General features: G+C 29.6%; 1 protein-coding gene across 1 annotated transcript; it reads left to right on the top strand.

The window, feature by feature from the left end:
* The first annotated feature begins 11155 nt into the window (after positions 1–11155).
* LOC107173592 (alpha-tubulin N-acetyltransferase 1-like) lies at positions 11156–15394 on the top strand. Its single transcript, XM_015524184.2, has 9 exons — positions 11156–11245; positions 11310–11567; positions 13943–14089; positions 14189–14357; positions 14479–14620; positions 14724–14754; positions 14816–14888; positions 14956–15020; positions 15085–15394. Exons 2-9 carry the CDS (start codon positions 11470–11472, stop codon positions 15203–15205), a joined length of 846 nt encoding a protein of 281 aa, XP_015379670.1. The 5' UTR covers positions 11156–11245; positions 11310–11469; the 3' UTR covers positions 15206–15394.
* The last annotated feature ends 3908 nt before the right edge of the window (positions 15395–19302 follow it).

The following is a 19302-nucleotide window of genomic DNA, read 5'->3' as shown; positions in this document are numbered from 1 at the left end:
TGATTATAATATGAAGACCGGATTTGTATACATTCAACATTGTATATTATAATATATATCGATATGTATCGATATTTCGTTTTATATTATAAACGTTTAAGTACCTCCATTAATAGAGGCTTTCTCCATTTCATTATTTTATTTTATTCATTATAATCAAATAAGCTCATTGCTCAAACTTGTAACAGATTGCATGATATTGTAAATAATTTTGAAGAAAAAAAAATTTTAACGTGATTATTATATACCTATAAAAAAAAAAATCGATACCCAAAATATGTGTATATCATATTGCCTGAAACTCATAATAAAAGCGCAGTTTTGACCTTTAAATATAATATGTTGTGCTCGCGAGAAAACGCGTAATTATTTCCTGCTGATCTCGAAATAATACTCGAGCGCATGGTGCCACTGTGTATACATGTATATTAATTCGGTGAACTATGCCTCAGTGGGGATATAATTAAATTCATCAAGCTATATGATCCAATAACTGTGGTCCATCGGGCTCGTGTTTATAAATACTTACCAAAAATAGACCTGCGTGGTACAGCTTGGTTGCCGGTAGGCACATATAACGTTGGCACCAAACAGTTACAAATGCACCATTTTTCTACCGTCCAAACCGCTTTCGAAATAATTTTTTATCCGACATATTTTATTATAGTAATATAATATAGCGTGTATGCGTTTATAACAAATAATAATATATAAATTACGTTTTTAATTTGATTAGAAATACCTCATTAACTGCGGATATACATACATACCTGCACGACAGTTTAACTGAGACATACACCTATACATATCCATATTATTATACATATTATGGTGGTTGATAGTTTGATACTACTCGTTTAACATTAAAACCTTTTAATTATGACTCGAAAAGTCAATCTTTGCTCTTATATGATGTGAACCTCGCGCGTGTGTGTGGCGTGCAATAATGTTCTTTAAAATCATAATTTAAATCACTTTGGACATTTACAATTCGGTATACAAGGTGTAACATCTATAGAACTGGCTTTTGGAGTAACTTTTGTTCAAATTAATATTTTTTTTTGTTCATTAAGTAACCTTAGCGGTATGCATGTATAATGCATTTTTTTTATGTTTATTTTTTAGTACTGAAAATAAAAAAAATTTAATTCAATAAAAAATATTTTGGATAAATTAAAAACAGCCTATTTGTGAATCTGATTATAAGAACAATTTTTATAGTAAAAAAAATTATCTAAGTCAAGTAGTGTATTTTTTAGAATTTTTTTAAAATTCAATATTTTTTTACTTAAATAAATTTATTACGTAATAACTTTTTTTTAAATATGATTTTTAAGAATTTGTTGACATGAATATTTTTCTTAAATTATTTACTGATCATATAATATTAACAATTTTGTTCGTACGTTTTATTTGCGTGATTGATTTTTTTTCTTTTTTGGTCATGTCTTTCTGTTACATCCTGTATATAATATATATGTATATAATACGTATTATATAAATATTTAACATAATTTATAAATAATATATGCTTAACATGACACAATTTCCACTAAACTTTTAAAATGTTAAGTAATCATTTTATTTGAAAACCTTGCAGCAGTGAAACGTTTGCACATGTCTTGTGTTATTTTGGTTTCATTAGTTTATGTAGTAATTATTTTGATTCATTGATTCGTACGAATACGAGCAATATAATTATTACTAGGGCGTTGCTAAAAAATCAGATTTTTATACTTCAAAGTCTCTTAATTCAGGAGTATGACACCGTACAGGGCTGCAAACATAAGCGTGCGTAGGTATTCTTGGCAGGGGAGTCAATACTTTAGCTAAGGAGGTCCAGACTCCAATCCCCCCATCCGATTTTCTCCAATTGGTAGGTATAATATTATATTTTGGTGTAGAGGAAAATCTCGCAGGGGAGGCAACCGCCTCCCCTGCCTCTCCCGTGAGCACGCTTATGGCTGCAAAATGCAGTGAAGTAGTGAACTAACAATTGTAATAAGCAACAGCCAACAGATGACATAATACTGCATGCAGTGTACTGTAGTAACTGAAAAAAACTTTGAAAACTACTGCTGTAGTTTCTTTACTGTCGTGTCGAAGGTATAAGCCATATTATATATGTGATGGGAATCTATATAATATATACGTTGCCCATATCGCTAATAAAATACACAAATACGCAATCGAATTATATTTACCTCAATGCCTCGCCACAGCGACTGCGATCGCACGCGAGTTCAGCTGACTGTTACACATTCCCATTTCCCATAAAATATAATTAATAGGTGCGTTGGTATGTTATGGTCGTCTGCAAACGTACGAAAACGAGTGGTTGTAATAACCACGGAATAGACTCCTTCAATACTATATAATAAATATTAATTATTCGAAAATAAAATACCTGTGTAGGTACTTAATCCACTTCTATTTAACGCTTAAAGTCGTTTAATCGTGCAGTGTGTTCACATTTTAAACATATATATTATTATTTTAAGCACATTTCTGTCACATGCGATAGCTATACACCACTGCTGCAGACTTGGGTATGTCGGCCGTTACCGGTCAGTTATTAGTTATTAATACCTATTAGTTATTACCCTTTTTAACACAGAAACTGTAATAATTATTATTGACGAGTGACGACTTGAAACATAACAGTTACTGGTTATTATTGCTATTATATACGAGTATTCGTATAATTCGTATATAGTCTCGACTTGTGTTTAAAATATATCGTCTCTGCTTTTAAGCTGTTCGTTTGGGATAATATTCAAACCTCTGGAATTTATGGCCATTCGCCATGACTGATGTGAACTTATGTTTCCCAATCTCGGGCCTTAAATAACTCGTTTTAACCTACTTTTTCCTTTTCTTTTTTTTTTTTTTTTGACGATCTAGCCAATTTGTGTAAGAACGTACACAAAAAGTCGTACTCATTTTACAAAAAGGAAACAAACGTAACAGTTTAAAATTTGTGTATACGTATATGTGTAGCGTCATATAATATATACATACAAATATACAATCATTCTAGAACTGCAGTACAATAATTTGCCATTTTTATTAAGACGTGAACTTTAATAATATAATAACACACGTGTCTTTATTATTGTGTATAAATAAATATAGTAATGTAGATAGTAGGTATATATAATACTATATTATATTGTAAATTTATTACATTTATTTTGTACTTATCTTTGTGGTAAATAACAAGAATATACGAATACAATTCTCGACATTCGACTTCTTTTTGGTAGCCACTTTATTGAGTATAATTTACTGAAATGCTTACATAAAACAAATTAAAATATTTACATACAGAATGATTGTATTCTTAGTTTATATACATACTCTGATACTCACCCAAGGAGATTTTTTTAAGTAAATTGTTATCAAGCTTGTAAGAATCGCGAACAATATTCAGTAAGGAAATGAATTGGTATATAAACCGGCATAATTTATAATGTTTTGTACTTACCTAAATGTTATATTTTTTGTTAGACTAAAATGGCTGTAAATACATTTGCAAACTGTAATTCAGAGGAATATTCCTTATATATATATATGTACCTATATATTACACATTAAATAATTTAATAATAGGTATATGTTTACTAGAATACTAGCTCGTACGCTTAACTATAATACATTAATGCCTTAAATGCGTGTCCTTTAAAAAAAAAATAATACGTATAGATCATCACGGTCGTTTTAGTGAACTAATACCTATATAATAATACATAACCCAGCCTCAATAGTCAATACTTACCTATATGCATAAGCATAATATATATAAATAATATAAACGTGTAACTTTATAATAATATATATTATATATTATTATTATTGTATACGATATCCATAAAATGACCTCGTCGTTGCCGACGTGACATTCTGTTGTGGATTTACAAGTTGTCCGCGTCGCATAGTGCTATCTGTATAATATATATAATATAATATATATGATTTTCCAGAAATCATTTCTACCAGACAGCTTGTCCGCGTCGGATCAGATGATGGAAGAAAAAAAAATAATAATAATGATAAATAAGAGAACTCAGCTAATTCTAAACGTACGGTGTACGACTAATTAATAATTCATCATTAGCAAGGATATATAGATTATACAAAGCCAACGCGAATTCTTACTCGTACACAATGTTTCCGTAGCAGTAAGACGACGATAAGTCTACCGGCGATGTGCCTTACCTAGTGCGACTTTTATTTTATTTATTTATTTTATTATTATTATTTTTTTATAAACATTTTTTTCCTTCTTCCGTCAAATATGGCGATGCTTAGCGACCAACTGTCTGTCGTTGTCAAGTATATTTTATGCGCGTACGTAGACTTCATGGAAAAATACGCGGGCCTATAAAACATCTCTCGAACAACCCCCTAGCCTTGAGCATGACTTGAATTGATAATTTATAAGAAAAAAAAAAGCGCGCGCACTTATCTTTACACACACATATATATAATATACTCGTTGTGTATACTATTGTATATAATACACGCACATATATATTATATTATGTGTGATTGCGTTTTTAATACTCGACCTGAGAAAAAAATATCGCTTCCCAAAGGAATTCGCCGTGTTATTAACCACTGACTTATGGATTTCTTCAAATCTCCTTTTGACCATTAAAAAAAATCAGCTGTAGTACGATACCACGATATATACAGTGGTGAGTGGTATACGATTATATTTCACGATATTTGCTGCATGCATTGTCAACAGGTGGAAATTCTCGACTAACGAACGGCCAAATTTGTAAAAAATTTATATTATTTAAACAGTACACTATACCTACTTATACAGTTATACTTATAACAGCAGTTGAACAGTGTTTATATTGGATGTAAAATTGTAAACTGAGGCTTTTTGATAGCAGTAAAAGCTGTGCTATATCGTTCAGAGACTGCGATGATGGTTAAAGTTGGCGAAAATAAACTAGATATATCTATTGGGAATTTATTGATGGTCGTTACATATTTTAAAGTTAATATCGATATAATGATAATCGATTAGTGGATTAGTTATTATTTATGATTAACTATAACATATTTTTGACATATAGGCGGTAATATAGTATAATACAATACACAAGTTTTATAAGAAATCTTATATATGATAGTTAAATTAATTGGCTTTAACGATAAATAATTGCTAAAATACATTGTTTTTATTCATCCGCAAACAGGATTCAGATTCATCGATGAGCATAACATTGCCGCTTAAGCCACAGACCACTAAATACGATAGTGCCCGAAAATCATTTTGTACATAGCACTTAGTCTCAATAACTATCAAGCCGGTCCAGAGTTGTGCATATAAATAATAATACGTATCTACGCAAGTATATATACATATTATATAGGTAATAGAATATGGTAATAATTTTGCATTCTTTATTGTATGTCATTTTAGCTGCGATGATTGAGTGCACTAAACGTTTGCTAAACGGTTTGTTTAGCCATACTGTTGGAATGTTTTTGTACTCTGCAGTGTAATAATATTTGGTGCTTTTATGGTGCACACATACCAACAAAAATACAAGCCACTATACATTTAAACGCCAAAGTAAAACTAAAATAATAATCTAACCTACCTATATATACTTACTTAGGTAATAATATTCACGTTGAACATATTGGTTTACATTTTTACACGGGTCGCAGATATCTTTAATTATTAAATTCATAATAGTTCACAATAATTCACAATAGTTTATAATAGTTCAAAATTGAATAAAAATTCACAATAGTTTCCCTATGGTATTTAAAAAAATGTCCATTGTAATTTCATTATTTACGTAACTGGTAATAGTTTCATGAAGTTTATATTGAAGTGAAGCATATTTTTTATCTTTTTTTCAACATTTTAAATTATTAAGTTGTTCATGCCGTATAATTTCAATTCGCATCATAGATTCATCTTGTTGATTCATATTTGTATTTCATAGTTTAAGAAACCCTGGTTTTTAACGACCGTACCAATATTCCACGTTCAAAACAACCGTACCAATTTTCCGACAATCGTATTGTTCAGTTTTATGATATAATTACTGTTGGTGCCGAAGAAATTTGATCCTTAAGATTTTCATGGAATAAATACCTGTGGATTCTATGTGGGGATATGGGGAAGGGAGTAATGATCAGTTTACGGAGATAAAAAATATATTTTTAATTTAAATTGATTATTTCAGATTCTGTTTGGTCGACAGATGTTTTGTAAATGAACAGAATGCTATATTATGTACATAATTTATATATATATAATAATAATAATAATATTTACTTACCTACTATAGGCATAATAATTCTATCTTGAGTGAAAGTATTTATTGATTCTTATTAAGGCCATTGCAGAATAGATATCTAATCTATATGTATTGTAATACTGTAGGTATTCTACTATTAAAGTCGCTAAAATTGTATATTATAATAAAGTTGGATAATCGATAGCCATTCTGGCCATTCTGCATTCATGTGTGGAAGATTTCAATTAAATCGTTGGTTTAATTAGCACGTGTGTGCACTACTGTACAGGTTTTACAATTTCGCTATTTAAATTGATTCGCTTATACCAAATAGTTAAATATTAGTGCAAACAATATTTTAGTTGACAGATAAAATTGAATGTAATTACCAAAATTAATTTTATTTAATCAGATAAAAATTTAAACATACCAAATACATAATGGTCAAATTTAACTTAAGTTTTAACTTGATTATATGAACTTTCGGAAATTAAGTACTAATTTATTATTCAATACTTGTACAATATATCATATAGATAAAACTTTTCACTCGTGTAATCACTCTATCATTTATATTTTTTATTAAAATTTCGTTTCATTTTTTCAGTTATACTTACGATGGTAATAAGTTTTAACGTAAGCTGTATATTTTTAAAACTACGTTTTCCTTAAATATTATGAAACATTTAGTGAATTCGTATTCAAAAAACTTAGTTTTACAAATTATCCTATTAAATAATCTTGAGTTGTCAACTTGAATGTATATTACTGTTTGGTAAATATGCCAAAACTTCTTCAAACCATAAATAGCTATAGAATAAATAACTCTTTTTAATGACTTACACTTACTGTCACTTTTCTAACTATCCTCTGCCATTTAAATAATATGCAAAATATATACAGGATTCAATAATACAGATTTAAATTACGTTTTTAGTTATCATGACACATTTTAATGTATATTATTTTTTAAATTTATGTAAATAATAAAAAACAATGGTAATATTGTGTTAATGTATAACTAATATTGATTTATTGTTTTTATTTCACATTCAAATTTATGTTCCTTAAATTTGATTTTGAAAATCAATAAAATGGATTCAAGCTTTGTTATTAGAATCAATTAAATCGTATACGATTTATATGTACCTCGCTAGATTCTATGTAAACTGCAGTATACGAATTCAATTTGAAATGCTACCTATAAAAAATGTAAATTCTAAAAACATAAAATAGTGTAAATATCAATTAATTTGGTACTTTTGAATTGAATATTATTATAATTGTTTGAATTAAAATTAATTATTTATATTATCACGAAATTATAAGGTGCGAGTTATAGTTTTAATTATATTAGCCTTAGATTTTTAGTGTTATTATTTATATGCATTGATGTATATTATATTGCTTGTTTTTTTTATTTTATTTCTAAATAAAAATAATAGTGCCATTGTCTAAATACTGAACAATATACATTTAGCCATTTAGGTACAAATTCATATATACTGAAATATTAATGTATAATTAAGTACGTGTAAATATTCACCTCACCGGGTATATGCTCAATCAGTTACTCTACCCACGTTTTTCTCTGATAATACATTTAATCAAATTCTAATTTTTAAAATTTTTTAGTAGGTATATCTATACCTACTTATGCATCAAATTTCTTATTTTTCAAATGAGAATCAGCCTTTACTACTTTATATTCATACAGATGATTTTTTTTTATTGGGACATAACTTTTTAAAGAATCGTTTAGAGTACACGGGGGCTGGTATAGAGATACGACGATGACGGCGATGATGGCTACTCGTTACGACGCATGCGGCGCATACTATGGCACTGGGAGAGCGGTAGACATTATGTGCCAAGAACACGGAAGTCAGTGGTGCCGGACACACGGAAACTAAGCCGTTTCGGTGAGCATTGGACGAAGACGCGGCTAAAAGGACAGTGCGTCAGTGCAAGTGCGAAAATTACCGAGAGTTAAAGAATTCGGTACGTCACGCTGCGGTCCGCTGACTTGCCTTTTCACACAATTTAAGGCACACATCGTCCGAGTCTCTTGTCCGGTGATCGTTTGGGTTAGGTTCAAATTTTATTTTTTTGGCTAAAATTATCAAACACTATTTGTTCCAATACCTACCTATCCTTAAACAGTTAAATATATATTATAAGTATTACAGTATACCCGTTTGAAACAATTGAAACAAGATATAGTTTATGTAAGCATAATATTGTATATGCAAGCGTCAATATTCTTCATATCATTAGCTACACAAATTCATTATATTTATACATCTATACCTATGTATAATGATTGATATGACTTGGTTTACCTTCATGATCAAATCTTTATAAGTGATGCTACTTGCGACTTTCCCATTTGCATATTTCATTGTTTTAAATATATGGATAATTGTATGTTTTGACATTAAAAAAAAAAACGCTTATAATTTATATAGTTATAAATAAGCATTGCATAATACATATAGGTACATGATGATAATATTATGTCCCAGTGCATTATTTAAAACAATCGTCAACATATATATATATATATATTCCCCTACTATGTATATATATATATATATATATATATATATATGTGTGTACGTATATTGTATAATGCATAATCTGTATGTATTTAGTACAAATGTTTACATTATGTTAATAAGTATCTATTACGAAGCCATCCCAAGGTATTGTAGCTGTAAAGTTGCTTGATGGCCTATTAGTCAAAACTATTTGTAGATACAATAATTGTAAAACTTGGTTCCGATTGGAATATTTAGCAACCAAACATTAAAACATCTATAAAATATAATGCGTGTCGCGTGTGTCTATTAATAAATTAACTTTCTAAATTCTAACCCACAAAACCTAACGCGAAATTTCAAATTCAAAAACTTAGTAACTACCAACTAGTATAAGTATAGCTGATTTTGGATAAGAAAAGTGACGTATAACTGTAGAAGACTATTATGTTATGTTTTCTATTTCTGCACCGCATTAATAATAATTGCACCTTCCAGAAAATTAAATTCTAATAAAATAATAAATATACAAATTAAAAATCTCCTTAAACACCTATAATACCCATGTACTATTTTTACCTTTTACAGTAGTAAAACGTAATAAATTTAATAATTGTCAGCTGTTGTGATAAATAGCTTAAAATACAATAAATATATTGATAGATTATAAAACTGATATTGTTTTAATGTATTATTTAAAATTAATAATAACAAACTAAATATCACCAATTGAACACTATTATTGTCGGAAACACGTCTAATTAACCAATTATAAGTAAACTCATAAATCTACACGTAGCAAAACTTGTATTATTATGTATTTATGTACATTTTAGAAATTTAATTTAATTTTACATTCAAACATTTATTAATTATAATAATATTATATATTGAAAGTATCATAAAGTTAGTACAAATATTTTTCAAAATTACATATCAATTAATTATTGATGGTTATTTTTTTTTATAGTATATTTTGTTTTATTATACAATCTGTAAATATATTTTTACAATGAGTATAAGTGTTGATAAGAAATAGAATTAAAATAAAATAAAATAAAATAAAAGGGACTGATGACTTGAGTGAAGAATCCATCCAGCGATGGAACTTCTTGAGATTGTGGATGGGTTTTATTCAGTCAGGAGATCCCGACACCATTTGCGTTTTAAACGTCTTCCAGGGTCACCTGGGATTCTGGGAGTAAATAAGTTTGAGATTAGAGGATTGCGGTGGTTGAAGAGATTTGAATGGAATCGTTTATACAGAGTTTTGGCTACATGTTGTACTGTTGGAATAGAGAGGTCATTATGGAGTGTATCATTTGAGACATAGAAGGGTGCTTTGGTAATTTGTCGAAGGCATTTTGATTGAAATGTTTGAATTCTCTTTATATTCGATGGTTTGGCCGAACCCCAGAGTTGTATACCGTTGATGGTTATTAACTTTTAAATACAAAATGTGTTACAACCAATAAAATGATATCAAATACTTATAATAGCTTATTTTTTAACAACTATCCTGGGAGGGGGAGACCTCCCCGGGTCGTTTCGACGAACATTTTGGCCGAAATGCTTTTTGTCGACATTTCCTAGAACCAATTCCAGTGACTTACTGGAATAGTAAAAGGCAGTGACAAAAGAAGGTAAGTATAAATAATAATATAACTATAACAGTGAACGAACATCCAAATACCAAATACCCATATAAATAATAATCTGGCGTAATTTTTCTTGTAAACCGCAAACCGGATTTTATAAATTGAAATTTTACCAATATAGCGTTATAAGCACATTTATGTAAATAAGACTTTATCGTATTTCTGCATATTTTGAAAGATTTTAACATGCATATTGTTCTCCAAGGTCTTGCAATATTTCAATTTTCGTGTTTTTTTTATTGATTGAGTTTTGAGCGATATAATTATTAATTTGTAATTTTTCACTAATATTCAGCTGGCAATAGGCGACCATTTTTAATCGTATAAATCGAACCAAAAATATCAAAAAATTACTTTGATTTTCCCGAGAGATTTCAATACGTATGTGTAATCTCTAAAATTCTAAATCCTATCCACTGTGCAAACGAGGGCGTCGTCGTGTCAAAAGCCAAAATTGCTTAATGCTTCGGCTAACAAAATACCAAGCATCTACCCGCCTGCCAATCCAGTGCCTACACAGTACAGTCAGTACACGCTCAACAATAAGTAAAATCGGCAACGGCCAACTAGCAACAACAAAGGCACAACAAGACGAACAGACAACAAATATTGCATTATTGTGTCGATAATTATTATTCCAAACTGGCTCGTTCTGGAGTTTGCTCATAATATTTTCGGTCGTTTTACACAGCCTGCGCCCTGCTGGCGACGGCCACGGGAACGCTGTGCACCGTGTTTACCGTTTATTGTTTACCATAGTCCAAACTCCAAGGTCCGCTGCCTCTACCCGTCACCCGCTCGTTATTAATATTAATAAAAGTATCGTATTGCCGTAGGTCAGCATCGAAAAACTCGCGACTACCGGCACAACTGTTTCCGTCGTTCCCGACTTCACTGCTCCGAAGACGCCATTATCGTTTTAACAATATTGTTGTTTGTTGTGGTTTTACCAAAGTCAAGAACATTATTTTTTTTGTCCAGAAATCTCGTCGAACGATGGCCATTCAGTTTCCATTCGGCAGCCACGACCACGTCGGACAGGTGCTGAAGATCGACAACACCTTAACGGCCTATGGATACGAGAACAACCACGAGTGAGTATAATATTCCGACGAATTAATAACCGATAACCGTATTTAAGCAGTATCGGTCGTCGAATAGCAGTTACTCTCAGAGTAAACAGGATTAAAATAGTAAAAGAATAACGACATTCGGTGTAAACGGTGGCGAGTCGCGAATATAAAAATTATTTATAATTACGTACCATAGAACGCTCGTACCTATACCTAATGGCTAGTATTCTATTGTATCTGTTTTATTAATACATAACATGGTCAACTTTATACTCGGACAAAACTATTTTTAATATTAAATCAAATTACTATCAAATTTAAAGTTAATAACGTAAGAACATAAGATTTACATTTTTAAATTTAAATAGCATGTAAACCCTCCTTGGAGACCTGAACAATATTCTTATTTGTCACCTTTATATTTGATGATAGGTTTGGTACATAATTACATATTCACTTGAATATTAAAAATAACAGTCCAATTGATCCATCTGAACGTATCTAAAATTGTCTATATTATGCTATACGTTAATAAAACAAACACAGTGCACAAAAAACAAAATTAACACATGGTACGACTCATCTTAATAATATGCATTATGTCATTTCGATTATTGATTGATTTTCCTCAAATATTATGAAAATTAGTATGCAAAAATGGTGCATCATAAATATCACAAACTTAATACAAAAATATGAGTAATACATATTTTTTTCAATTAAATATGGTTTAGCATTTAGCAAAAGAAAATTTATAAAATATATATATATATATATCTAATATAAGGTACATATAATAGTAGTGGTGTATTTGTAATATTTAATAAATATATAGATGTAGGTAGCTAAAAGAATTTAAATTTAAAAAAAAGGGGAAATAAGGTGTAGGTACTGCTGTACAATTTAAGTGTCGAGTGTACCATATCAATGAGTAGTTCATGGGTATTGGGTGTATTAAATTCAGAGGCAGATTTGAGGGGGGCAATGTGGCGATTACCACTCCATAGGGTTTTTTTTTTTTACTTGAATTATAGCGCCGTATGATAAACTGAAAATGAAATTCATAAGTCATAACTACAACTTCAAACTTGTAAGTAAATGATACAAAAAAAGGTATTGAAAGAATGTGAAAATCGGAAATGTGTATTCTTTGTTAGTACCTATCAATCTATGATACCAATAAATTCGCCCCTTCTCAAATGATCTTCAGATCAGCTACTGATTAAATTTGAATTCAATTATAAATCATTACAACGAAAAACGATCGGAGACGGTTTATCAAAATATCAACCTATTTTACTAAGTACCAAAAATATTATATTTATATGACATAATAGTCGTTTAGATAATTAATACTGCTTATTTAGTCATTTATTTCACAATAATTACAGTTGGCTGAAATAATTTTTATCAAAAACCTGTTGCTTTTGAAAATGACATTATGTAATGCGTGTGTATAATTTAATAGTATACGTTAAAAATTTCTTACACTGTAAAATACAATGTACATGCCAATAATATTTAAAAATTACAAACAAAAATGTTTGTTTAAATATATAATATCGGATATCGACAATATTTTAATTAAAAATGTCTATAAAAAAGTGTATATGGTGTGTATAACTTCAGTACAATTACGCGCGAATAAAGTGAAACTTCTTAGTTTTTAACAGAGGGTATAAAGCAAAAAAAATTATCGGCATTAGCGTCGAATACCTATAATGTTTGTAATGGAAAAAAATAAAATATTGATTAAAATTTTATTAATTCTTAATATTATTATTTTGTAAAGATAAGACAAAGATTATTATTAAAATTACCATAGAAATCATGATAGTTTCGTGTGACGGCCGATAATCTTTTATTTTTCTTACCCTCTGTAAATAAATTCCTATTAAAACAAATAGTGACATATCTTTAATTATGAATGAATTACTTGTAAGGATATTAAAATTGTTGACTAAAAAATTTGCAAATTTTCGTAGTCGTGACAAATATCAAAATTCAAACTTTAAAAGTTCAAATTAAACACATGAAAAAATATTGTGTTCATCATCCAAGTATTTTTTCCACTATAAATTGTTTACACAATATACATACACATTGTAAAATTATTAAATTCATTGCTCGACGTTCTGTTCAGAAACTAAAATTATAATTTTGTCATGTTTCATATTCCAATAACAAATCTATGTGGCACAAATGTACACCCTTGTCCCTAGCATCAATCTTTTGATTCCACAGGTATAATGTTTGACTTTCTATAATTTTCTTGAACCTGAAGCTAATGAAAATGTGTTTTCCTGATTGTCAAAAGTGCCTAACAACACACCACGTATCTCGCTGCGAATATGAATATTTTATATACTAATGCGCGTTATTCTATATTTTTACAGTTTGAGAAACAATTTAAGATCAATAATTGATGAAATGGGAAAAGTGTCGGCCATGGCTCAAAATTTAGAGTCACCGATCACCAGTGCCAACAAACTTATTAATTCTGATCATTTTATATACATGATGACCGAACAAAATACACCGGCGTAAGATAATTTTTTGCTATATAAGATTGTCAGGGTTACTCTGGTATTTAAATTAAGCTCCAACACTTCAGTATGATTGCCTTGATTGTGTTTGTATAGTAATTTTGCTGTTATTGGATTTTTGAAAATGGGATGGAAAAAATTGTTCCTTTATAACAAACAAGGTACTCGTTCGGAAATCTCGGTTTATTGTTTGTTGGATTTTTACATCCATGTATCTAAGCAGCGTCAAGGTTATGGAAAACGATTGATTGAATACATGTTACAGGTAAAATAATCCTAACTTGCTATGTTATTACATACTCGTATTCTAAATAATTATAATTTAGTCACAATTTGTTTGTTATCAAACTAAAATTATAATCCAATATATATGTCATATAATATAGGATACAAAATTACATCCCAAACATTTGGTTATTGACAAGCCAACTACAAATCTATTACAATTTATGTGGAAAAATTTTCAACTATCAAAATTGATAAACCAGGGAAACAATTTTGTCGTCTATGAGGATTTCTTTGATGAATGTAAGTGTTCTATATTTGTATGTATAATATTATGAATTTATAATATTTGATTAGCTTTATAGAATACAAATTAAATATATAATCATACCATGTTAATTTATAGTTAATGAAAACCATGATGATACTGGCAACAGGTAATATTATATTCATTATATATTTTAAACAGAAATTAATTATTTTTATGTACTTATACAGAACATCAGGGTATAACCGTCCACCGACATTTGGACGCCATGGGGCTCATAAACATCATGATTCAATGGGTGAAGTAAGTATTAACATATCAATTTTGAAATATTTGTGTTTGTAATTAATTTTTTTGAAATTATTTACAGATTGTACAAAATACAGGAGCTTCTTCTTTTGTCAAGCACGAGGAAGCACATCATAACAATGATATGTATGTTTTTTTAATCTATGTTAATTTATTTATAATAAAATGTATATTTGTATGTTTACTTTAGTGTTCATAACCAGTTTAATGAAATGAAACCGCATACTGAAGAAGCTTTAGGCTCACTTCAGATCAATAAGTATGGTGACTATGTGGAGCGAGATCTTAAATACCATCATAGCTCTACATAATGCAAAAAACTATCAATTTTAGTTAAGATTACTTAATCCACATAAGTATAAAATCATAAATTCAAACAATTATACTCTACACTTAGTGAGCACTTGACATATTATATTTAAATAATAGCTATTGGTAATAGGAACAAAATATTCATTACTTTTATTTTTCTAAAATATCAATTGCATTTTTCATTCTAATTTCACTTACCTACATAATGGTTTACTTTATTTGTTATTTTGTTTACATCGCGCCTATTACCTTTTTTTTATACACTTTTTATTATTATGATGATAAATCCATAAGCTTTACTTCAATATATATTAACACTTGATAATTATATGGACTTTTAAATTATCTTAACCTACTTTAATTCCGATTACCCTATTTCAGTCTTTATTTTCATTCAGACATTGGTACAAAAACCAGGAAGGTTGGAAGTGTTGAAAACTGAATTTCTTCAATCATAACTAATTGAAACGGTCTTGTTCAAACTTCAAACCAACAATAATCTATTCCCACATTTGATTACAAATATAAATTACAAAAGAATTATTTACTTGTTTTAGAAAAAAAATGTATGAATATTTATAAATTGTATACAATGTAGAAAAATATGCTTTAATTAAATTTTGTATTATCTATTTATCTACTATCTGGAGTTGGGATTAATGTGTTATATAACTATCGTTCGATAAAAAGTGTATAGCCAGTGATAAATTGCTAAGCAAATTGTGGGTGTATACTGTAACCAATATAGTGAGATATTTTAAACATGCTCACCACCATCTATATACATTTATATATTCAAATTCTGATTCTTAGAAATTTAAGTACCTATACCAAAAACCTATTTTCTGATTTCTGATATTTTTTTTACTACCTACTGAAGGATTGTCATTTGGTAATACAAATTTCTATCTTTCAAATGAAAACCCCCTTTTTGAATACAAATTGCTTAGCAGAAGATTATTTGAAAATCTTTATTGTTCAAAATTTGATTAAGTTGTTTCTTAGTTATTAAAATGTTTTTAAACATAAACACTTAAAAATAAAACTATGTAATTTATGTAAAAATTAACTTATATATGCATTTGTAATGGTAATAAGTAATAACTAATATCAGCTGCAAAGATTAAAAAAATTAAAACAATAAATTGATAACTTATATTATGTACCTATTATGGGTATAGATATTATGTAACAAGACTTGGAAGGCAGGAAGGCATAAGGAATATTTGTGTAAATATGGAAGTTATAAAAATTATTAATTCAAATATATTGTTTAGGAATTAGTTGATAAAATATGTGACTCAATATACCAGACAATTTAAATTTTACAATTTACCAAAGGATTTTTTTCTCTTGATCAAATCAGTCACAATGGTTGCATTCCACTGCCCCTAAAACCAGTTAGTATAAATATATTTATAACATCAATAAAGTCAATGCTCTACAGTCTTTAAGAGACAAGACTCCAATGACGACTTTACTTAAGTCGAAATTGTTTTCCAAATGTAAATGTGTAAGCGTCCTGGACTCGGTTTGCAAGGTGTAAAATTATTGTAGGTATCCATCTCGCTTTAAATCCTGACTTCCTGAGGCTGATTGATATTCGTGAAAACGTAACAATTGTATATTTAACTATTTAATATAAATTCGTACTTAAGACTGATGGAAAAAAATAATTGTATTACAGTTTTGGGTTAGGGACTTCAGTACTTCACTATACTTCAGGCTTTCACAGTTACCGGATTGTCTACTGTTTATTTTATTTTCGGCCTCATCGAAGATCAACCAGTTTCCCCCATCGACAATCTACCCCGGAACGTCAGATCCTTCCCATAACCGACGACTTTTGAGAACGCTGTGGATCGAACATTCGTAATTCGTACCGACAAAATGCATTCTATATAGGTTAGACGCCCTCGGAATTCGTCGTAAACAATCAATAAACGATGACTACGAAGTACCAACTACTAAACCCGAGAGTTTTACCTGGAAAACACTTCAAGGTGAAAGACGCCCACTGCAGTCCATTGGATGACACATCAGAATATTCACAACACATTAAAACTTTAAGCGGCCCATACATGATAAATAATGTTATTGGTATCATGTATCATTTAAAACCCGTCAAAAATATCAAAAAGGCTTATATTTTTAACATTATTGAAGTAGGTGTATTCAACACAACCAATACTTGGAATATCGAATAGATATTTATTGTATTCTATGAAAAAAAAAGCCCCGTACCAACTATATACATTATTCTTTTTAATTAAGATTTATGTAATTAAATATAATTATTTATTTATCTACATTTAACACTTCTTTAACATCTTCATAATCAACTATAAATATAATATTATAAAATACTAGTTTAATAATGTGTACACACTTTTATAGTTTTATACCATAATAATCTATGATAAACTAATACTCCTGCAGTCACCTATCACATTAAACAATAGTTTATTAATTTTTCAAAACAAGTGCTACAAAATACTTTATTATTTATGTTGAAATATAGACAGGTATATTGTTTAAAAATTAAAAATTATAAATTGTACGCTATAGTAGAAGTGTTAGGAATTTAGTTGGTACGGGGCTTTTTATTTTTACCGCTCTTTTTTTCAAATACCATTTATCGCGAATGAGTCAGTTTTACCCAAAGTCTAGACCGACTCGAACAATTGTCGGTCTATAATAGTCAGCATTTCAGCAATATTCACAGCATAAACCTTATACTAGTACAAGGTAGCAGTGGCGGTGTGATAGGGTGCTCACTACCGATTAGGCGGTTCTACGATACCCCTTGGGACGGATATATAACAATTACATACCTATGGTTACTATTTACTAACATAATATTTTTTATATAGCGTATACAATAATGTGGTATTGTGGTAATACTAAAGGTGGATTGATAAAGTTAAGGAAACCAGAAAATATTTAAACAAACCAATTTTATGGTTTATCAAGATAAAAATATATTGATCGGTTTCACTTGGCTCCGTGTTTGAATGTTTGTTGTTGTTTATCTGGATTCATGGATAGCAAAATAGCAATAGCTTATATTAACAAAATACACGAGGCACCACATATAAGTAATTTTATTATTTTCTGGTCCTAGTGTTATTAACATGGCAAAAAGTGTATTATTGTCGTAGAATTGTGAATTGGGAGTGTGGTGGCAAAGCCCTCCGTGGTCTGTGCTATAAGATTTAGGTTGTGGTGGTCGAACATCTATATTTGCCTCGTGAAATAAAATAGTTCAAGGCAATCATCAGTACCGCGATACTCGTCGCATGATAGAAACAACCAGTGGCGGTGTGAATAGCTATTTTACGAGGCGGTGACCTCATGCAAATGTGGTGGTGGATATCCCAATTCCCAATGACTCCAGGGTCCAGATGACTAGTTTATAATTTACACTCATATACATAGGCGCCAGGTTTTGTAAATGCCAATGGGGGCCGAATTTGCTACATATTAGCCTTAACTTTTGCTCTTCAAAATAATTTAAATATGTGATTAAAGAGTAGAGACGCGGGAAGTGGACTACTTATATCTATATTTTTAATTGCATCCTCTTAAATTTTAAATCAGAGGAACACTCAAAATTTTTCATTAATAACGGTTCCCCTCAAATTTTTAGTCACTTAAAGTCCTAGTTTAAACTAATTCAAATATGTAAAATATGATAAAATAAATACTACCTGTAGTATAACACGAAATAAATTAAAAACATGATTTGGGAAATTCAAATCTCAATCTTTTCAATGGGGGCTGCGGCCCCCGAGCCCCCATGTAGTCGGCGCCTATGCCCATATAGTCACATACTCACATACGACATACGTAGGTACCTGGGTAAATATTAGGTACTTTACGTGTTACATTATCGAGAAATGGATTGGTTCGGTACTTTTGTCTCATGAAATAAAATACCTAGTTCACGCTGCCGCTGGAAACAACCGCCGGCTGTATGGTTTGATTTTGGCGCCCACGTATTATTATTGTGTTATAATTCGTAAAGCACGATTAAAGATACTAGATAGATAGTATTATCTTTAAACGCGCATCGTTATAATCGGTAAGTCCAATG

This window comes from Diuraphis noxia, unplaced genomic scaffold, assembly GCF_037042655.1.
Source record: "Diuraphis noxia isolate RWA-SAM2 unplaced genomic scaffold, SU_Dnox_SAM2 contig0004, whole genome shotgun sequence".
NCBI classification, from domain to species: Eukaryota; Metazoa; Arthropoda; class Insecta; order Hemiptera; family Aphididae; genus Diuraphis; species Diuraphis noxia.
This window is presented reverse-complemented; position numbering and strand designations above follow the sequence as displayed.